The sequence below is a fragment of the Argentina silus genome (assembly GCF_951799395.1).
Source record: "Argentina silus genome assembly, chromosome: X".
Classification (NCBI taxonomy): domain Eukaryota; kingdom Metazoa; phylum Chordata; class Actinopteri; order Argentiniformes; family Argentinidae; genus Argentina; species Argentina silus.
In genome coordinates, this window is record NC_139653.1 from 13569372 (window position 1) to 13589554 (window position 20183).

General features: G+C 44.6%; 3 protein-coding genes across 3 annotated transcripts; 2 read left to right on the forward strand and 1 right to left on the reverse strand.

Annotated features, from left to right (window-relative positions):
- Window positions 1–234: 234 nt before the first annotated feature.
- On the forward strand, window positions 235–2985 carry LOC310822233 (dual specificity phosphatase 29-like; the record flags this gene model as incomplete). Its single annotated transcript, XM_083694581.1, has 3 exons — window positions 235–413; window positions 647–870; window positions 2765–2985. The coding sequence occupies 3 exons, from the start codon at window positions 235–237 to the stop codon at window positions 2983–2985; spliced, it is 624 nt and encodes a 207-aa protein (XP_083550707.1).
- A 780-nt stretch (window positions 2986–3765) lies between these two features.
- On the reverse strand, window positions 3766–13238 carry LOC310823383 (adenosine kinase-like). The gene is made up of 11 exons (XM_083696225.1): window positions 13057–13238; window positions 10734–10808; window positions 8852–8905; window positions 6681–6759; window positions 6237–6409; window positions 6039–6147; window positions 5668–5838; window positions 5481–5516; window positions 5176–5290; window positions 5007–5093; window positions 3766–4869 (listed from the first exon to the last, which is right to left on the reverse strand). The coding sequence occupies exons 1-11, from the start codon at window positions 13143–13145 to the stop codon at window positions 4745–4747; spliced, it is 1113 nt and encodes a 370-aa protein (XP_083552351.1). The 5' UTR covers window positions 13146–13238; the 3' UTR covers window positions 3766–4744.
- Window positions 13239–13467: 229 nt separating this feature from the next.
- Window positions 13468–18958, forward strand: ap3m1 (adaptor related protein complex 3 subunit mu 1). The gene is made up of 9 exons (XM_083695163.1): window positions 13468–13533; window positions 14055–14334; window positions 14476–14647; window positions 14869–15006; window positions 15336–15421; window positions 15528–15661; window positions 15819–16026; window positions 16165–16309; window positions 17917–18958. Exons 2-9 carry the CDS (start codon window positions 14062–14064, stop codon window positions 18015–18017), a joined length of 1257 nt encoding a protein of 418 aa, XP_083551289.1. The 5' UTR covers window positions 13468–13533; window positions 14055–14061; the 3' UTR covers window positions 18018–18958.
- Window positions 18959–20183: the final 1225 nt, after the last annotated feature.

Genomic DNA, 20183 nt, shown 5'->3' on the forward strand with positions numbered 1-20183 from the left:
GATGAGAACTGTAAAGGAATGATGGTTAAAGTAATAAGATTATCATAGTGCTGTTGCCTCACTTGTAGGTCTGCCCTGCTACTGCTGAAAACTAAACTGTTCATTCAGAGACCAACTGTTGCACCATCCAATCCAACACTGCTCGACACCTGCCTGGGGAGCAGCCCTAAATAACAGTGGGTAGAGGATAGACAGCTGTGGGTCTGGGTCGGGAGGGGAGAGCAGAGGTGAAACATGTCTGTGTGCGAGGTGAAGCCCAGAGGTAGGAACCCATACACCACGGTGCGGGTGGACCCAGACAGCGACTACGCCACACCAGGAGCACTGGAGCTGGAGCAGCTGTTCTGGACCGGCGCCGGAGCTCAGTATACACACGTCAACGAAGTATGGCCCAAGATCTACATAGGAGACGAGTGAGTACACATACAAGGCCTGACTCGAACTGAACAATTCAAATGTACCTAGATGATCAAATCAACCATTATCATGGAAAGTTTGTTACAAGCATGCCTTGGAACCAGAATGTCAGATGTTACTCCTCCCATTAGGAAAACTCCCATAGGTGGTCAAAATATAACAACTGGTGTGTGCAGGACAGTTCAGATCTTTACTGTGTGTGTGTGTGTGTGTGTGTGTGTACACACAGGAAGACAGCCCTGGAGAGGCCTGGTCTGGAGGAGATGGGTATAACACACATCCTGAATGCGGCAGAGGGGAAATGGAATAACGTATTGACAGGTCCAGAGTACTACAAAGACATGAACATAAAGTACTATGGCATTGAGGCTGATGATACACCCACCTTCAATCTCTCCCCATACTTCCAGCCTGCTACCCAGTTCATCCACCATGCACTCAGCAACCCACAGAGTACGTACAGAGAGGGAGAAAGCTTGTGAGTGTTCATCTTAACTGGATTAACAGTAACACGAGAGGTGTGGTGACTACAGGACTCAGCTCAAGATTCAAGATTCAAGATTTCTTTATTTGTCACGTGCATACAAGTATACAGTGAAATGCAAAAGTGACAGTGCCACAGAGTAGTGCAACAACACAATAAGTTTTAAAATACAATAAAATAAAAATAGAAGTACTAAAAAATATACAGTATGGACAGTATAAACAGTATAAACAATATGAACAGTATAGCCAGTAAGCAATATAAATAGCAGATGGATGATTATGTGTGTGCATATGTGTTAGAATGACAGTGCATGTGTGAGTGACTTGAGGGGGGCACTGGTGGGGTCATCGTTGACAATTCTGATGGCATGGGGGAAGAAACTCAGTCTTAGCCTCTCTGTTTTTGCTGCATGACAGCGGAGGCGTTTTCCTGACGGCAGCGGCTGGAACAGTCCATGTTTCGGGTGGTGAGGGTCCTTCATAATCCTGTATGCTCTGGTCCTACACCTCCTGGTGTACAGGACATGGAGAGGGGGGGTTGGAGCTCCCATGGTCTTTTCTGCCAGGCGTACCACCCTTTGCAGAGTTCGCCTGTCCTGGGCCGTGCTGTTACCGTACCAGACGGTGATGTTGCCAGCCAGGATGCTCTCCACAGCTCCAGAGTAGAAGGACTGAAGGATCCTCCGGGAGACTCTGAATTTCCTCAGTTGCCTGAGATGGAACAGGCGCTGCCTTGCCTTTCCCACCAGAGAACTGATGTGGGTAGTCCAGGTCAGGTCTTCTGAGATGTGGACTCCCAGGTATTTAAAACTGCTCACCCTGTCCACAGCAGTCCCTCCGATGTCCAGCGGTGTGTAGGCCCTTAGTTGTTGTGCTCTCCTGAAGTCCACAATCAGCTCTTTTGTCTTGGAGACATTCAGGATGAGACTGTTCTCCTGACACCAGAGTGACAGGTCCGCCACCTCGTCCAGGTAGCCTTTCTCATTGTTATCTGAGATCAGCCCCACCACGACCGTGTCGTCCGCAAACTTGATGATGGAGTTTTCGCTGGACTTAGCCACACAGTCGTGGGTGTACAGGGAGTAGAGGAGGGGACTAAGGACACAGCCCTGGGGGGACCCTGTGCTCAGTGTGAGTGAGCTGGAGGTGTGTCTACCCACCCTGACCACCTGTGGCCTGGCCGTCAGAAAGTCCAGGATCCAGGCACACAGGGGAATGTTCAGTCCTAGACCAATCATCTTATCAGCCAGTCTGGTGGGGACTATGGTGTTGAACGCTGAGCTATAGTCTATAAACAGCATTCTCACATAGCCCCCCTTCTGCCTGTCCAGGTGGGAGAGAGTGGTGTGGAGGACCTGGGAAACTGCATCGTCTGTAGATCTGTTTGGTCTATATGCGAACTGCAGTGGGTCCAGGGTCGGAGGGAGGGAGGAGCAGATGTAATCCTTAATCAGCCTCTCGAAGCACTTCATGACCACTGAGGTTAGAGCCACGGGTCTGTAGTCATTCAAGCAGGCTGGGGAGGTGATCTTGGGCACAGGGACGATAGATGATCTTTTAAAACAGGTGGGAACTACTGAATTAGCCAGTGAAAGGTTGAATATAGTGGTGAACACAGGAGCTAGCTGGTTAGCACAGGTCTTAAGTACTCTCCCAGGTATGCCATCCGGGCCAGCAGCCTTCCTAGTGTTCACCTTCAGCAGAGCCCTCCTCACGTCGTGTTCCGACAGCTCATTTAAATGTTAGCCTCAAGTTTCTGTTGGGGGGTAGAGAGAGTAGAGGGACAGTTTGCTTTTAGAAGCTGATGGATATCACAACATTTTAAGGCTACAGTACGTGTGTGTGTGTGTGTGTGTTCCAGATAAGGTGCTGGTGCACTGTGTGATGGGCCGGAGTAGGTCTGCATCGCTGGTCCTGGCATACCTGATGGTCAAGCAAGGGTTAACGGTGGTGGACGCCATTGAGCATGTGCGACAGCGGCGCTGCATCCTGCCCAACCGTGGATTCCTGATACAGCTCAGAGCCCTGGACATATCACTGCAGGAGGAGAAGCTCAGAGACCAGAGAGACACACACCAATAACACACACACACACACACACACACACACACACACACACACACAAAGGCTCAGGACAGCCTCAGGAGAAGAGACACCAGAGGCAGAGCAACCTTAACACAGAGAATAATGGAGAAAATATCATACAAAGTTCATGCTTACTCTGCCTTTGAGTTGTGTCTCATCAACAAGGCATTGGTTGGCTAAAGGTTCCTCTCCATTGGTCAGGAGTCTGTGTGAGACATTCTCTCTTGATCTATATTGGTGTATAAAGTGTCATGTTTATCTATATTATGTTTGTCATGATCAACATATTCTCAACCATACCGTTGTGTTTGTAATGAAGTTGTACAGTATTTAAAAATCAGCTATCCATGACTTTTTATTAATATCTTCATACACATAAGTCTTAAGAGACTAGGACAGTGAGCTACCATGGTTAAAGAACAAGCAGCTGTGGTGCTATAGAGAGAAAACCAAACTCAGTGTTTATGATCAATACTTTTATCAGTTTTGTCAGTTTGAGGAATCACACTGAAACATACAGTTGTCCTGCATGACCACCAACACAACCACACTTGAGAGAAGAGAGAGGGGAGAGGAACACACTTCTCCCCTCAACCTCTGCAGGTCCCTGCACACAGAGTCCATGTTTTAGAAACAAAACATTTGGGCAATGAAAGACAAAAGGCACACAGTTCCTGGTGACTTAGTGCACACCTGATCTGGGACTGTCCTGCTACAAATTAGCTCATACAAATTAGTGTACTATACATTTCCTTCAGCATTGGAAACACACTCATCATCTTGAATCTATTTTTAATAGAAATATTTTGTACAACAGACATTTAACCCACATTGGACTGTGTGCAAAGGCCTTTACACATTTAGAAAGTGTGTGCTTTAAGGAATCTATTTGGTTTAACACACAGAAACAACACTGGCCTACAAAAACATTTGAGCTTAAATAAGCTGTCAGTCATAATCAATTAATCAATTAATAAAAAAAACAAATCAAAATGGTACTGCACATCCCTATCAATGCAGTATCTTTAACATTCCCTAACAGAGCAATTTCACTGTTTAATCTTCTGTATAGTAATGTCCTCTATCAAATGACAGAATTGTGCTGTAGCTCTGCCCCCAGGGTGAGGACTCAAGGGACTCCTCTATCCATGTGTGTGTAAACATGAGTGTTATTAACAGAGTCTGTCTGGGGGGGGCAGTGTCTGAGCCACACATACAGTGCCTACATTAGTTTGATGTTGTATGGCTAAATTTGTAGATAAAGCTTTTTTAATGGGTTTTGATTTCAGGCTGTACGACAAATATAGTAACTATTTCAAAGGGATATTATGACTTTCTATAGGCACTGTATATAGACCAACTGCAGGCAAATTATCCTCCATGTCTGCACAACACCCCATAACAAAAACATTCTAATACAGTTGGAATTATATTATAATTATAACTCTGTCTCTGAGCTTTTGATGCCAACATTTAGAATTCATAATCTTAGTTGGCAGAATTCTGGACAGTGTGGCCTTATAGTGGCCCCTAGAGGAAGACGAGAAGAACAGGCACATAAGTCTGGATGCAGGCAGACAAATACTGGTGGACACATACTGTAGATGGATGGATAGATGGATGGATAGATGGAGTTGATTAAGAAAATGAAGGTTTGGTTAGTTTCGTAGTTGAGGCAAGGGGAGATGATGTTGACAGGGTAAGGGTTAGCGGTGTGAGGGTGGGTTTCGGGTTAAAGGTCATAGGTTAGGAGTCCTCAGTGGAAGTCTGGTTTTTCAGGGAAGGTGCAGCCGGCTCGTCTGATGATAACGTTGGCAGCATAGTGTCCCGCTTTCACACACTGATGCAATGCCTTCTCCTGGACCAACTCAGACAGGAACCCTGCAGGAGAGGCAGACCTGTGTTAGCTACATACAACAAACAGTCCCTGCTGGTGACACCATTGAGTCTCTCTCACTGACAGACATGCACGCACGCACGCACACACACACACAGACACACAGACACACACACGTTACCTCCTACGAAGGCATCTCCGGCTCCATTCGTGTCCACAATATCCTTCTGGTCAATCTTCAGCACCGGGAAAGACTCCACCTTGTCACCTACACACACATACACACATACATTTAGTTACTATTCCTTCTTAGTGTTTCTCTATGCGTGCATGCATGTGTGTGTGGTTACCTTTGGTCATGATTGTTCCGTCTTTCCCCTGAGTGAAGACTACTATCCTACTTCTCTTCATGTTGACTTTGGGCAGAGCTTGGGTCTTCTTAGCAATCTCCTCGATGTCCTCAGTCTACAGAGAGACACAGACAGAGACACACACACACAGAGAGAGAGAGAGAGAGAGAGAGAGAGAGAGAGAGAGAGAGAGAGAGAGAGAGAGAGAGAGAGAGAGACACACACACACACACACACACTGAGTAACACGGTTACAACCAAACTGCACAACACACATGTGAGTGTGGTATGACCAGATCCCTTACCTCAAAGCCTTGCTCTTTTGCAAAAGTGGCTGCCTCCTGAAAAAAACATAAATGAGCCATTAGAGTAACTGTTTGTTTGTCTATCTATGTATCTGTTTGGGTGGCTGCTAAAACACTGCTCATGCTCTGATGTGAATCAACACTGCTGACATTGTTTGTATGTGTGTGTGTATCTAGCCCGCCTCACCGTCTCATTGCCGAACAGTACGTCCACATAGGGCATGACCTCCATAAGTGCGTCTTTGAAGAACTGAGAGATGAAGGGAGCAGAGAGGTTCAGACTGAACACCTTGTTGTTGTCAGATGCGTGTTTGGCCACTCTCAATATGGACTCCAGAGAAACAGTCAGGAAGAAACCCTTAGAGGATAAAAAAACACAGCCCATTATAACCTGCAATTACACTACATAACTTCACATGGCTTGTTATAACACAGCACAGCCTGCTATAACAACGTTAGACAGGATTCAACACTGCATGTTTTTTTCATACAACAATCGAAAATAGTGCCCTCACAACGACATTGTGTACTTTGTAGTGTAATAAAGAGTGTACTCACAGCAATGTAGTAGACTTTGGCTTTTTCCACTAGCTTCCAGTTCTCCTCCAGGTCCAGATGCTTGTCCTTCTTATAACAGTTAGCAGCAGCCAGGTTAGCAACCAGAGACCTGGGAGAGAGAGAGAGACAGGGAAAAAGTGAGATATGGGGTTGCATTAGGGAGGTGGCCTCTGTGTGTGTGTGTGTGTGTGTGTGTACCTGTTGTCTCCAGTGATGCAGGCAGCACAGGTCCCAGTAGGCTCCTCCTCCTGTTCATAGTAGTGGGCGTCGACATGTGACTCCTCAGCCTTCTCCTTCAGAATCTTCCCGAAGCGGTCAATGCCAATACAGCCGAAGAAAGTACAGACCTTATGGGGCTCCTGGATCATCCACTAGAGAAGACAGCAACAAAGGCTCTAATTCACAGCCAATGGATTGGACTACAAACCGCCTCTGACTTTTAGAGTGAGTTAGACTGAGATAATGTGGTGTGTAGGGAGTTAGGCCATGCCTGAGACAAACATGCAGTGTAGCGAATGAGGGTGTATGTGGTTGTGTGTGAGTGTGTGTGGTTGAGTGTGAGTGTGTGTGGTTGAGTGTGAGTGTGTGTGTGTGTGTGTGTGTGTGTGTGTGTGTGTGGTTGAGTGTGAGTGTGTGTGAGACCTGAGCGATCTTCATAGAGTTCTGAGTAGCTCCTCCAGCATGGTACTCCACTTTAAACTTCTTAACAATCTCCTCAAACCTGCAGACACAAAGAAAGACGCTAAGTGAGAACGTCATAAAACGTGTGTGTGTGTGTGTGTGTGTGTGTGTACAGAGAGAACAGGGCAGAGTGGTAGTGCAGAAAGATAAACTAAGAAGAACTACAACATGCTGTAAACAGGATATTACATTTAGGATATTTAGCAGACGCCTTTAACCAAAGCAACTTACAAGAAGTACATTTGTCTAAAGTAAGTGAATCATCTATACATCAGTCATCATAAGAAAAACAAACCTATGCTAGGACCAGGGGCCATTGGCAGTCACAATGCTTTAATTTATTTATTTTATTTACAGTAGAGAAACTGTACAGGGGAGTAGTGGGGATGAAGAGGTCAAGGGACAGTCAAGATATAGCCTGAAGATGGGTCTTCAGTCTACGGCGGAAAATAGGTAGTGACTCTGCTACGGATATGAGCCTAGCAGCTGCCCAGAACAGTTCAGTCAGGGACAGAGAAACACCTCTTTACACTGACCCACAGATTTATTCCTAGAAAGGCTATCAGCTGAATTTGAATTCATACATTCAAAAGTTTTGAGCCATGCACATACGATTCTACCCAGCAGGGGGCAACATTGCCTCATTCAGGTATAATATGAGCTGGGCCACTTAACACTTTGCAATCATTCATTGGATTTGAGAAACTTTGTATTTTTTTTTAAATATAGCTGCTTTATTGCCTCCACAAAGATAATGTGTGTGTGTGTGTGTGTGTGTGTGTGTGTGTGTGTGTGTGTGTAGGAGGCACGCCACCACCACTGGGGACTAACAGCCCCAACCCCTGCTGCTAAGGTCCTGAGACAGAAACAGAGGTTGTAGAGAGACATCTGGGAGGAAAGGGGAGTGGCCACAGCACTCAATGGCACTGTTCCAATAATTCTTAATCAGCCTGATGCTCTATTGGCTGAGAAAGCATAGGAGCCAATCGTACACCTCTGGCCAACAACACTGCTGGTCTGGATTAGTCGATTTAATGTAACAAATCATTTCACAACCTCAGCATTTTCCTCCAATCACTCAACAGTTCATTTGCAGCCTAAATGAAAACAGGGTAACGTCATAGCTGAGGTAAGAAAGAGCCACCGCAACATCTACACTCCCCTCCAAGCACCAATCACACACTGACCTGTGCTGGGCTAAGAGAGGGCTGGGTAGATCATCAAGAACAACAGCCATCCCAGTCACACCCTGTTCTCACTGCTTCCATCGGGACACAGACCCGGACTTCTACCCTCAGGACATTAGACTAACCCCACACAGTGCATTTCGTTGCACTGTATACTTGTATATGATATAATGAACTTGAACTTGAACTTGAACTTGAACACACACACACACACACACACACACACACACACACACACACACACACTCTTATCTGTTCAAATGTTTGCTTTCTCCCTCAAACTGCACTCTGTCTCAGAGGGAATGGGAGGTGAAGCCTCCTGCTATGCCATTGGCTGAGGCTGGCTTTCTGTGCTGAGCCTCCTGATCTTCCATTGGCTAGTTGTGAGGAAATGAGGGTGGTTGTGGTGAGTTCTAGAACACGGCTGTTCTGACTGGGCCACTCTCGACCAAAGGGGAGCTCAGCCAGCTTGGTGTGAACTCAGAGACATGATGTTTCTCCGACAGAGCCTAGCTCTGTATCATCCATCTGACATAATCATCCATCTGCTGTTTATATTGCTTACTGCTTATACTGTTCATATTGTTTATACTGTTTATAGTGTCCATACTGTATATTTTTTAGTACTTCTATTTTTATTTTATTCTATTTTAAAACTTATTGTATTGTTGCACTACTCTGTGGCACTGTCACTTTTGCATTTCACTGTATACTTGTATGCACGTGACAAATAAAGAATCTTGAATCTTGAATCTGAGACCACTGGGCTCTAGTGTCAACATGAACACGCAGCAGAGAGAAAACATCTTCATGAGACAGGAAAAGAATGCAAACAAAAGAGCAACATAAAACATGAGAAGAATATTCTATTGAGACACTGCTGTATAAAAACCCTGTTGCCGTTGTCAATGTATCTATAGTTGCATGAGAGGGGGAGATACCCACAGTTCTTTGTGTTTGTCCTCTGCCAGGATCTGGTCGTTGACCTTCAGTCCATATCTGAGAGGGGAAGGAAGAGAGATAGAGAGATAGATGGATAGAGGAGTTATGTGTCCACAAAGTAATTAAGGATAAGAGAAACATACCCCAACCAACAAAGTCTAGGTACTATTCACCTCTTGTATTAACAACACTGACACAGAAGTCCCCTCTGAGACCCAGGCTTATGCTCTGAGATTATTACACCCCCCCTTGCCTCTCCAGTTGATGAGGATCTGAAGGGGATTATGTGTTTTATACCCCAGCTCTGAGGATTTATTAGCTTCATCTACACACAGAGCAGTTTGTCCTAATACACAATACTGCACTTTGCATGTGGTCAGAGCTGCTGAGTCACTCACAGAGGGGTCAAATAGCACCAACAGGGTGGAGAAATACACCTGCAGACTTTTCAGTACACACTCATCAGAAGAAAAAAGAAATGAGACACTAGAGGAAAGTGAGTGGTGTGTGTGTGTGTGTGTGTGTTAGAGAGTGGTGTGTGTGTATGGGGAAGAGTGAGTGAGTTTGTGTGTGTGTTTATGGGGTAAAGTGTGGTGTGTGTGTGTAGGTGGTAGAGTGTGGTGTATGTGTGTGTGTGTGTGTGTGTGTGGGGGGGGGGGATAGAGTGTGGTGTGTGTGTGTGTGGGCGGGGGTAGAGTGTGGTGTGTGTGTGTGGGGTGGGGTGGGGGGAGTAGAGTGTGGTGTGTGTGTGTGTGTGTGTGTGGGGTGGGGGTGGGGGGGTAGAGTGTGGAGTGTGTGGGGTGGGGTGGGGGGGGGTAGAGTGTGGTGTGTGTGTGTGGGGTGGAGTGGGGGGGGGGGGTAGAGTGTGGTGTGTGCAACTGCCCCATTCAAAGTTTCTAAGCTGACTGGTTTCTAAGCTGACTGGTGTATATTGATTCTAAAAATATTGCAGTTTCTTTTAAAGACAAAGCCATGTTGCAGGATTGGTTCTAATCACACTTTAGTCCTGTTTTAGTTCTGTCTCAGATCTATGGGAGGTTTTACTCAAATCCAGGGTAAGCAAAAGACATTTACGCAAGTGGCCTGGGACTGGACTCAGAGCTGTTATCTAGTGGAGTCCTGGTCTCAATACAGCAGCCTCTTACACTATGTACAGCAGGGTTGAAGTCAACTCAATTTCAAATCAGTCAACTCTAAAAATAAATGTCACATATGAAATCATTGAATTGTAATTTGAATGTACCTAAATTTATTGAATTGAAATTCATTCGAGCCCAGTAAAGCTCTGAGTTTGGGTTCACCAAACCTGATCTAACTGTGATGTCATCACTTCAGAAAGATACGATCATGACATCTGTGGGGAGGGGACATGGAACTGTCCCAGGAGTGAGACATCTACACACTGTCATACTGTAATAACCAGTAATGTAATGTGCTTACTATGGCCATCTGTGCCAGGCTGCCAGTTCGTACACACACCAATGCCAGCCAAGACTCCACTGGCAGGACAGAGGTAGGAGACAGGGACAGGGAGGAGTGGGCAGGGGGCATAGTTTAGAGCCATACGTGGAATGGCAGGACTGTCAGCTCTACGTGTCAATACAGGACACTTCCTGCGACCCCCCCCCCCCCCTCCACCACCCACATGCACCCTCTCTAACACACACACACACACAGGTTTATTACTCTCTGGTGTCTGGCTGTTGGTTTAGTTCCTGACAGAGGCAGGAGGACTGAGCTGAGATCAGTAACAAAGAGACTAAGAGAGAGAGGGAGAATGAGACAGTGAAGCAGTAGGACCACAGAGTAGATGTGTAGCAGAACACCTGTGGTGATCTCAACAGTCAGCAAACCAAAGCATACAGACCCTGCACCCATGACTCACTTGTCCAGGAGGTCTTTGTCCACCACGGCTAAGATGTCCAAAAGAGGATTTCCCATCCCGAACAATGAATTAGGGCTGAAACACACACATATACACATTAAAATCCATCAAACCATCCCAAAAAGGCTCAATAAAAAATAATACAATCCCAATTTCCCTATGGAGATCACAGAGTTTAAAACAGTCTAGGCACATACACATATCCCCACTCCCCTTACAATTACTACTGGCAATGTGACCAGGGAAAACCTTAGTTCATGATTCATCACCTAACAGAATACAGAAATATAACACAGATGCTGAAGTCCTATTCAGCCATGCATATAATCATGTTATGGCACATTACACAGTGAGGGAACATCAGGACAGCAATGCCTGAGGGGGGGGGGGAGGGTAAATTGAGCACAGAGCTTGATTTTCTGGCACTTTGAGTCTTGTGATGCCTCTTAGCCAAAACAAGTTTCAAAACCAGGCAATCCTGGCTCTAACCTCCCCCTTCGAGACCCAATCAAATGAGAAAACTCAAAGAGAGAAACAATGTGGCTTTACTGCAAACACACATTCCAGCTTAAAGTAAGTCACTAATCTACAGTGGCGACTTCTCTACCGTCACTAAGGCATACATTACACATTTAGCTTTACAAACACACCCTAAGCTCTGCAGACACTAACTAGCATTAACACATGGCTTTATGCAGAGCTAATCCCATATGGAACATGGAACAATAACCATGAACCCTTCAGACTCCAATTCTCAAAGTGGAACACTATCAGATCTTTGGCGGAGACACTGTTTTAACACATGAAGCATATGTTAATGTGCCTCTAGGGAGGATAAATAAATAGTTAGCATCGGAGCAGGAGTGTGCGGCACTCTTTCTATCTTTTAGATAACATTAATACAACTATTATCTGTGTAGTTGACACACCACCCATGGTGTATTTTATCAATAGCACACATGAATCTTTATGATCATCCTCTCCATATGCTTGCTAATGATTACCAGCCCAAACTAACTAATACCACTGTACCAAACCATATGTAACCATCCCTTCAGCATCAGGCCATTCACAATGAAAATTTGTAAAAAAAAATAAAAAAAATAAATAAATAAAAAACAAAAAAATAAAAAAACGTGAAATTCACCCCCTCCTACATGTCAGTGTGTCCCTTACCTTGCGGCTGGCATGGTCTCTCTAATGGCAGTCAGTCAGTGTAACAGACCTGTTGACCGGTCTTATATCAGCCTAAAAAGGACTCTGCTTCCCAAACCTCCCAATTTCAGATCAGGGTGCTGCTGGATCGATTTTCTTGCAACCAGAGCCCCTCCTCTTAGGGCTGATCTGATTCGTTAAATTAAAGGAGGGAGGGGCACGATACACTGGCTACTTCTGTGATTGGTTAATTCCACTATTTTGGCTTCAGGGAACTCATTATTATGGTATTACATAACAACGTGAGAAGTGTGCCGCTATAATAATGGGGTTGAACCTGGGAGCACTCAGAATGTGGTTAGGACAATAGTCAATTACTTACTAATTTTGCAGGAGTGTCAGTCACACACCATGAGTTCTATTATCTAGACAGAGATTAGCAGCTTGGCAGAGAACCGGTATCTTAAGGCTACAGATGCATTTATTTACTAACTTTGAATATTGGAATCATTTTCAGGGTTCAGTCACAGAGTGTACAAGTTTCTGTTTTGGAAAATTAGCTTGCCTAACCGCAAGGTAAGCCTGTGAAGCAGCACCCCTTGTGACTCGACGGTGATTGAACGGAGCATAGTCAACTTTTGTTTAATCGAGGTCATTACTTCAAGGACTTTACCTTAACCTTGAGCGTCACCGTCCGAGAAGACTTGGGTGACAGACAGTAACGTTTACCTCACCAACCCTATTCTGACAGAGCCCCCCAAATGAATTTCGATTGACTGCGAATCTAGACATGTGACCGCCGCTACATAACAATAGACACGTGGGCTGCATCGGTAAATCCGCAGACCGGACTTTACACACTGAACCACTGTCCTCTGGATAACATCGAAACGATTTCCACGTGTAAAAGTAAAACATGCTATTGAATGATTATGTAGCTAAGCAAGCAACCACCTGCTGTTTGAATGCAGCATGGACGATCTTAAAAAACATTTTGGCCAGAGGCTACGCCAAGGAACTGTAAAGTCTCTGCACGTGCACAGTATTCAACTACAACCGCATTTGCAGCCAAATCAGAATGACCGGCACTGTGTGCTGAATGCAGCCACGCGAGCCAACTTCATACAATAAAAGAGAATACCCTCTTTGATACAGCTTCTAATTTTACCTGAGTTTGGTTGGTGTCTTCTTCTCGGTCTTCGCTTTCTTCTCTGACGAGAGTCGAGATTTCTTCGCTTTGGGTTCTCCTGAAGCCATGGTTCTCAAAAACAAGCTGCAACCACCTTGTACAAGGAGTGAGTTATCAAAGAGAAAGATAGCGTGGTGAGAGCGACGACTGCATGGATCAATGACAACACACCCACAACAGCCGGGAGCCAAGAAGTAGCTGTCCTCACACTGCGCCTGAGCAAAAACACAGGAACTTTGGACAGAAGTTGATAAATAAGTTGGTCGCGCATGCAACTTACATGTTTTCACTCATATAATTCGGTTCAATGTGTTGAATGTAAACTCAGAGTGTGTCGTGCTATTAGAGAGCATACTTGTGGATATTAAAACAGGCCGTTTACAGTGATCGTAGAGTTCTGCCATATTGCCACACACCAACATTCCAGCCACACTGTCCATCACAGAGTTTGAAGAGGTAACGTTCATTTCAATTTTGCTAGTTGTAATTGCTAATACATGTAACCTATTGATCACACATCACTTGTGTGAAAAAAATATTGACTGATTGTTTGGGAAGTGTACAATTAGATTGCTATACAGTAGCTGTCTGTACTTCACTCTGAGTTGACTGGCTAGGTGGCTAACTTTATTTTGTTATGACAGTCGACAGTGATGTAGCTAGTACTAGTAAACACGTGAGACAAAATACATTGACTTTTTGTATATTAAGCTGTTTGGCTGCACTGTAGAGTTTGTTATTTCTTGGTCAACGTTGGAAGTTTGTGTGCACACCTCGATAGCTGAGCATACTTTAATTAGTCAAAAGCCTGTAGGGTAGACTTTCATCAGATAAGTGGGTGAACAATGCATCCATTGGCGAGTTTCTCTGTTTTCTGTTGAAGAAGAGTTGTTAGTGCCTATGTATTTTTGATGAGGACGTGTATGCTTCACAAGACCACTAATTTCATCATCCCTAACTACTGTTATTCCATACAGAGTCAAGATGATCCACAGTCTGTTCCTCATTAATCCTTCAGGGGACATCTTCCTGGAGAAACATTGGAAGAGTGTCATCAGCCGTTCTGTGTGTGATTACTTCTTTGAGGCACGAGAGAAGGCCCTGGAGCCAGAAAATGTCCCCCCTGTGCTGCGGACCCCACACCACTACCTCATTAGCATCTACAGAGACAAGCTCTTCTTCCTGTCCGTCATCCAGACTGAAGTTCCTCCCCTGTTTGTCATTGAGTTCCTGCATCGAGTTGCAGAGATGTTTCAGGTCCGTCAGCAGTATCAGTTCAGTTTGTGTTAGTAGTGATAGATAGTACACAGAATGTTCTCTCTCTGCAGGACTCTGGTGAGTGTGTCTTAGTTGAGTGTGTGTTAGTTGTGTAAACAGAGCTTGGTGTGGTATCTGCAGGACTACTTTGGGGAGTGTTCTGAGGCAGTCATCAAGGACAACGTGGTGATAGTGTATGAGCTGCTGGAGGAGATGCTGGATAATGGGTTTCCCCTGGCAACCGAGTCCAACGTCCTCAAGGAGATGATCAGACCACCCACTATCCTACGCTCCGTCGTTAACACACTCACAGGTAAACAGGTAGCCTACCTCGACACCTACCTACTTACCTAACATTTATCTTACCTATCCATACCCTAGTCCATCCTATGATCTGTAGTCCCCACTCACAGGTAGTTTACCCCCTAACCCCTACTGCTCTACATCTACCCCAAGCCTACCTATCTACCTACCTATCCTATCCTTATTGATTATATATTGTAACCAAGACGTTTATGTGTGTGCATGTTCCAGGGGGCAGTAATGTTGGGGACACGTTGCCCACGGGTCAGTTGTCAACTATCCCGTGGAGGAGAGCTGGAGTGAAGTACACCAATAATGAGGCCTACTTTGATGTGGTAGAAGAAATAGACGCCATCCTGGACAAATCAGGTATCACCTTCCACCTACTTACTGTAGTAGATGAGATACAGAGAGTTTGGCCATTACAGCTTCATATATTTCCACAGTTGCCATGTTAGTGCCACTTGGGCATCGTTGACACTGACCAATAACATTAAACAGAACCTTTCTCTTTATATGACTTGTTCTGGTTGGTTTACAGCTATTAGAGATCCAGGAGATGAGGGTCAGGGACATGCGTAGGTTTAAAGGTTAATGTAAAGGTTAGTGTGTAGGTTTAAAGGTTAATGTAAAGGTTAGTGTGTAGGTTTAAAGGTTAATGTAAAGATTAGTGTGTAAGCCCTCTTCTGGTTGTGCAGGTACAACAGTGTTTGCAGAGATCCAGGGTGTGATTGAGGCCTGTGTGAAGCTCTCTGGGATGCCTGACCTCACACTCTCATTCATGGTGGGTCCCCCCCCCCCCCCCTCTCTCTCTCTCTGTCTATATTTGTGTGTGGCTCTGGGTTGGTCCAGTATAAATCGACTTGACACACTGAGTTTTGTGCTTGCAGAATCCTCGTCTCCTTGACGATGTGAGTTTCCATCCATGTGTGCGGTATAAGCGCTGGGAGTCTGAGCGTGTCCTCACTTTCATCCCACCAGATGGAAACTTCACACTCATGACTTACCACGTCAGCGCACAGAAGTAAGGACATCACCCTAAACCTTTACCTCCAAACACCTTACCCTGTCTTACCATGTCAGCCCAAGATGTGTTTTGCAGACAATGCCTTAGTGAGATAATGATTGAACAATGAGTGAATGAGTCTTAGTCCCTTGTGCCCCCTCTACCATTCCCCCAGTCTAGTGGCCATCCCAGTGTACGTGAAGCAAAGCATCAGTTTCTTCGAGAGCGGTTCTTGTGGTCGTCTGGACCTCACAGTTGGACCCAAGCAGACCATGGGGAAGACGGTTGAGGGAGTGATGATCACTGCACACATGCCCAAAGCTGTGCTCAGTGCCAATCTCACAGCCACACAGGGTACCTATTCCTACGACCCTGTTACCAAGGTAACCATAGGCCTTCCACCCTGTTACTTAACCTAAACTAGGTAAGCTGTTAACAATTCTAACTCCTAGACCTAACCCCCCCCCCCCCCCCCCCTCTCTCTCTCTCTCTCTCCTTTTTCCCTCTGCGTGTTGTGATAGGTGATGGTGTGGGACATTGGGAAGCTTAACCCCCAGAAGCTTCCTAACCTGAGAGGCAGTCTCAGTCTGCAGGCTGGAGCCCCGAAACCAGAGGAGAACCCCTCTCTTAATATCGACCTCAAGATACAACAGTTGGCCATTTCAGGTACCACTTAACCCAGCCATCTCTCAATTCATCTCTATAGCGTCCCTCATAACCCATCACCTTAGTTGACAGTAAAGTTGATGGTCTTTGGGGCAGTAATGCAGTATATAGTATTACCTCAGATTCTTACTTAACTCTGGCTGCATCCCAATTCTCTACTCTTCTCCTAAAGGTGTGCTCTAATTCACTCCATTGCATGGATTTCTAAGCATTGGATTGTTGTAAGCATGGGCTAGTGGTAGTTTCTACCATCTTTCTTACATCACCCCATTCCTTTTAAAACCATGAGGGGGAGTGAATTATAAGTGTAAATGTCATGGAGAATGGTAGAGAATCAGGCTGCAGCCATGGTCTTTACAGTGTTGTATGTCATGATAATATTATATTCTAAATCCCAATTTACACTCACCGGCCACTTTATTAGGTACACCTGTTCAACTGCTCGTTAACGCAAATATCTAATCAGCCAATCACAGGACAGCAACTCCATGCATTTAGGCATGTAGACATGGTCAAGACGTCCTGCTGAAGTTCAAACCAAGAATCCGAATGGGGAAAAAAGATGATTTAAGTGACTTTGAATGTGGCATGGTTGTTGGTGCCAGACGGGCTGGTCTGAGTATTTCAGAAACTGCTGATCTACTGGGATTTCCACACACAACCATCTCTAGGGTTTACAGACAATGGTCCGAAAAAGAAAAAATATCCAGTGAGCGGCAGTTCTCTGGGCGAAAATGCCTTGTTGATGCCAGAGGTCAGAGTAGAATGGCCAGACTGGTCCGAGATGATAGAAAGGCAACAGTAACTCAAATAACCACTTGTTACAATCAAGGTATGCAGAAGACCATCTCTGAACGCTCAACACGTAGAACCTTGAAGCAGATGGGCTACAGCAGCAGAAGACCACACCGGGTGCCACTCCTGTCAGCTAAGAACAGGAAACTGAGGCTACAATTCGCACAGGCTCACCAAAATTGGACAATAGAAGATTGGAAAAACGTTGCATGGTCTGATGAGTCTCGATTTCCGCTGCGACATTCAGATGGTAGGGTCAGAATTTGGTGTAAACAACATGAAAGCATGGATCCATCCTGCCTTGTATCAACGGTTCAGGCTGGTGGTGGTGTAATGGTGTGGTGGATATTTTCTTGGCACACTTTAGGTCCCTTAGTACCAATTGAGCATCATTTAAACGCCACAGCCTACCTGAGTATTGTTGCTGACCATGTCCATCCCTTTATGACCACAGTGTACCCATCTTCAGCAGGATAACGGGCCATGTCACCACGTCATGTCACCACGCGCCATGTCCACCACTATCCTTCCAGCAGGATAACGCGCCATGCTCACATGATGATGCTATCAGGTCAATATTGCCCAAAATTTCTGAGGAATGTTTCCAGCACATTGTTGAATCTATGCCACAAAGAATTAAGGCAGTTCTGAAGGCAAAAGGGGGTCCAACCCGGTACTAGCAAGGTGTACCTAATAAAGTGTCCGGTGAGTGTATAATATAATGCTTTTAGTTGGTTTGATTCAGATTATGTGTGTGTCATGTTTGATTTTGCTTGCAATATATAAAGATGTTTCCCTTGCATATGTTGCAGGATTGAAGGTGAATCGCCTTGACATGTTTGGGGAGAAGTACAAGCCCTTTAAAGGGGTCAAATACGTGACGAAAGCAGGAAAGTTCCAAGTGCGGACATGAGGAGTCACTCTTTTATAGGTCAAAGGTCAACTATCCAACGTGCCAAAAATATGGGTGAAAGGTGCAGCCCCCAGTGTCAACTCTAACATGCCTTTTATATCCTCCCCCTCACTGGCATTTATGAAAGAGCTTGCATTCTACTACAGTTATTTATTAAGTGTTACATTTGAATGGATGGAATGGAGTTGTTGGCCCGTAAAGGGAATAGTCTTTATAGCCATGTTCTGTCAGCAAAGTACAATCATCTCTCGTGTTGTATGGAAGATCATTCCTGTTCTACTTTTATTACTGAAGTCATTTGTCATACACCCTGTGATGCTGTATTGCACCTTCTAAAGGTCCCTGCAGCTTTGCGTCTTGGGAAATGCATCTGCATGTGAGGTCAACTACAGAAGCACATTGTATTCCAGCATACCTCTCTCTCACACACAAATGAAGATTCAGCTTGAAATACAGTTTTATATAAAGTTTATTTTTGGAGATTGATATATCTTAGCTGACCCTCTCATGCTGCGTAGCTACAATCACAGTTTATTCTCAAAGGGTCTTAAATGCAGGTGTCAATTCACAGATTCACCCTGTAAACAATAATCATGACTACCGTTGCCTTTTAGGACTGCCATTTATATCATTAGCCAGACACACCCACACAAGGCCTTTTTCCTTCAGAAGTCCCGGGTCTGCTCTATGACTGTCTAATCAGCTGTCTGCCTCTGAGCTCCTGAGGGCTCGAGACATGATGACTAGGGCCTGGAGTTTTTACTGACTATGTACCCTGACCAGGACAAACTCTTGGCTCCAGTAATGACACTAGACTGTTTCCAGTGTTCAATCCCCAAATTGGCATTTGAGTAGATCTGCGATGGTTGGATTGCCTGAGTGGAATTTGTGCCATATTGCTATCAGAGGTAATCTGGATTCAGTTTAAGGCCTTCACATTTATAAAAGGTTGAATTGAAAATGAGTCTGTGTGGTCATTTCCTATATTTCTTACAACTGCAGTTCTAATAACACATTCATGCAGTTCTAATAATACATACATTCTGTATCCTTATTGAATGAACCCCTCCTGCCAGCGAGCCAGCTCAGGTCATAACTGATCTATATAACTACTGTAACTGGCTCACATTCTTCTATGGCATAGCTAAGCTAGTGTTTCACCAGCTGAAGGTGGAACATCATTTGTACTCTGAAACACGCTATTAATAGAGAGCACTTGTAATTTGTAATGACATGTATAGTACAGGTATATAAAAGAAAGACAAACAAGTGAGTTTTTAATTATTTTCTTCTTTATCATTCGAAGGCACAGCAGAAGTGTTGGCAGGGCTACATTCATTCAGTCAGAGTATTTCCATTGTATACACACCCTAGCCCTTACCCACACAGTCAAGGGGTCAGAGGTCAGAGACTGCTACATGCTTGGTATGATGCCACCATAACAACATAAACAAAGCCCTGTGAACAGCCATCACCCTATCCATTACTATACTAGCCCTTACCATGACAGCTCTATACAGCTACTAATACTGTGTTTCTCAAGTGAAGAGTGCTCTAGACAACAAACACTCATATAGAGAAGTGCCCTACTTCAGGTTATAAATTAAGAAGTACAGTAAATTCACCAGTGACAAAGCCATGCCACACACAATAGTTTCACACAACATTCTTAATATTATTCACAAGCCACCGGGGTCTTGTATAGAAATACTCTCCTCCCCCAAGCGAGGCCTCAGAGCATCCAGACCACTACAGTATAAACTAACTCACACATTTACAGGGTGGTGGCCAAGAGAATGGGCTTTAGAGCTGAGTGTAAAGATTGGCTTCTTTGACCATCATTCATGAAAAAGTAAACAGTTCAACTGTTACACCGATTGTACAGAAAATAATCTTTGTCTAATATCACACTGCAAATGTTTATTTTTTTCATTGTCTTGGATACTAGAAAATTATTATAGAATTCTAGAAAGAAAAAAAAATCCAGGTTCTTCTACATTAAAGTAACATCTGTAGTTTTTAGCTTGATCTTTATGTCCACATTAACTTGTGCTTTCAAGGTTGTCAGATAAGTAAGTCATACATAATATGTTCATACAGTAAAACAAGTTCTTTGGCATTGTTCATGTACCAGTATCAAGTACCAGTATAATAAAGAACATGAAG

Coding starts and splice junctions, on each gene's coding strand:
- LOC310823383 (XM_083696225.1), bottom strand. CDS start 13,145: ATGGCTTCAGGAGAACCCAAAGCGAAGAAATCTCGACTCTCGTCAGAG. Junction 6,760..8,851: donor GAGGACAAACACAAAGAACT/GTGGGTATCTCC, acceptor TTGTGTCTGCAG/GTTTGAGGAGATTGTTAAGA. Junction 5,094..5,175: donor CGGAACAATCATGACCAAAG/GTAACCACACAC, acceptor ATGTGTGTGTAG/GTGACAAGGTGGAGTCTTTC.
- ap3m1 (XM_083695163.1), top strand. CDS start 14,062: ATGATCCACAGTCTGTTCCTCATTAATCCTTCAGGGGACATCTTCCTG. Junction 14,335..14,475: donor GAGTTGCAGAGATGTTTCAG/GTCCGTCAGCAG, acceptor TGGTATCTGCAG/GACTACTTTGGGGAGTGTTC. Junction 15,007..15,335: donor CGCCATCCTGGACAAATCAG/GTATCACCTTCC, acceptor CTGGTTGTGCAG/GTACAACAGTGTTTGCAGAG.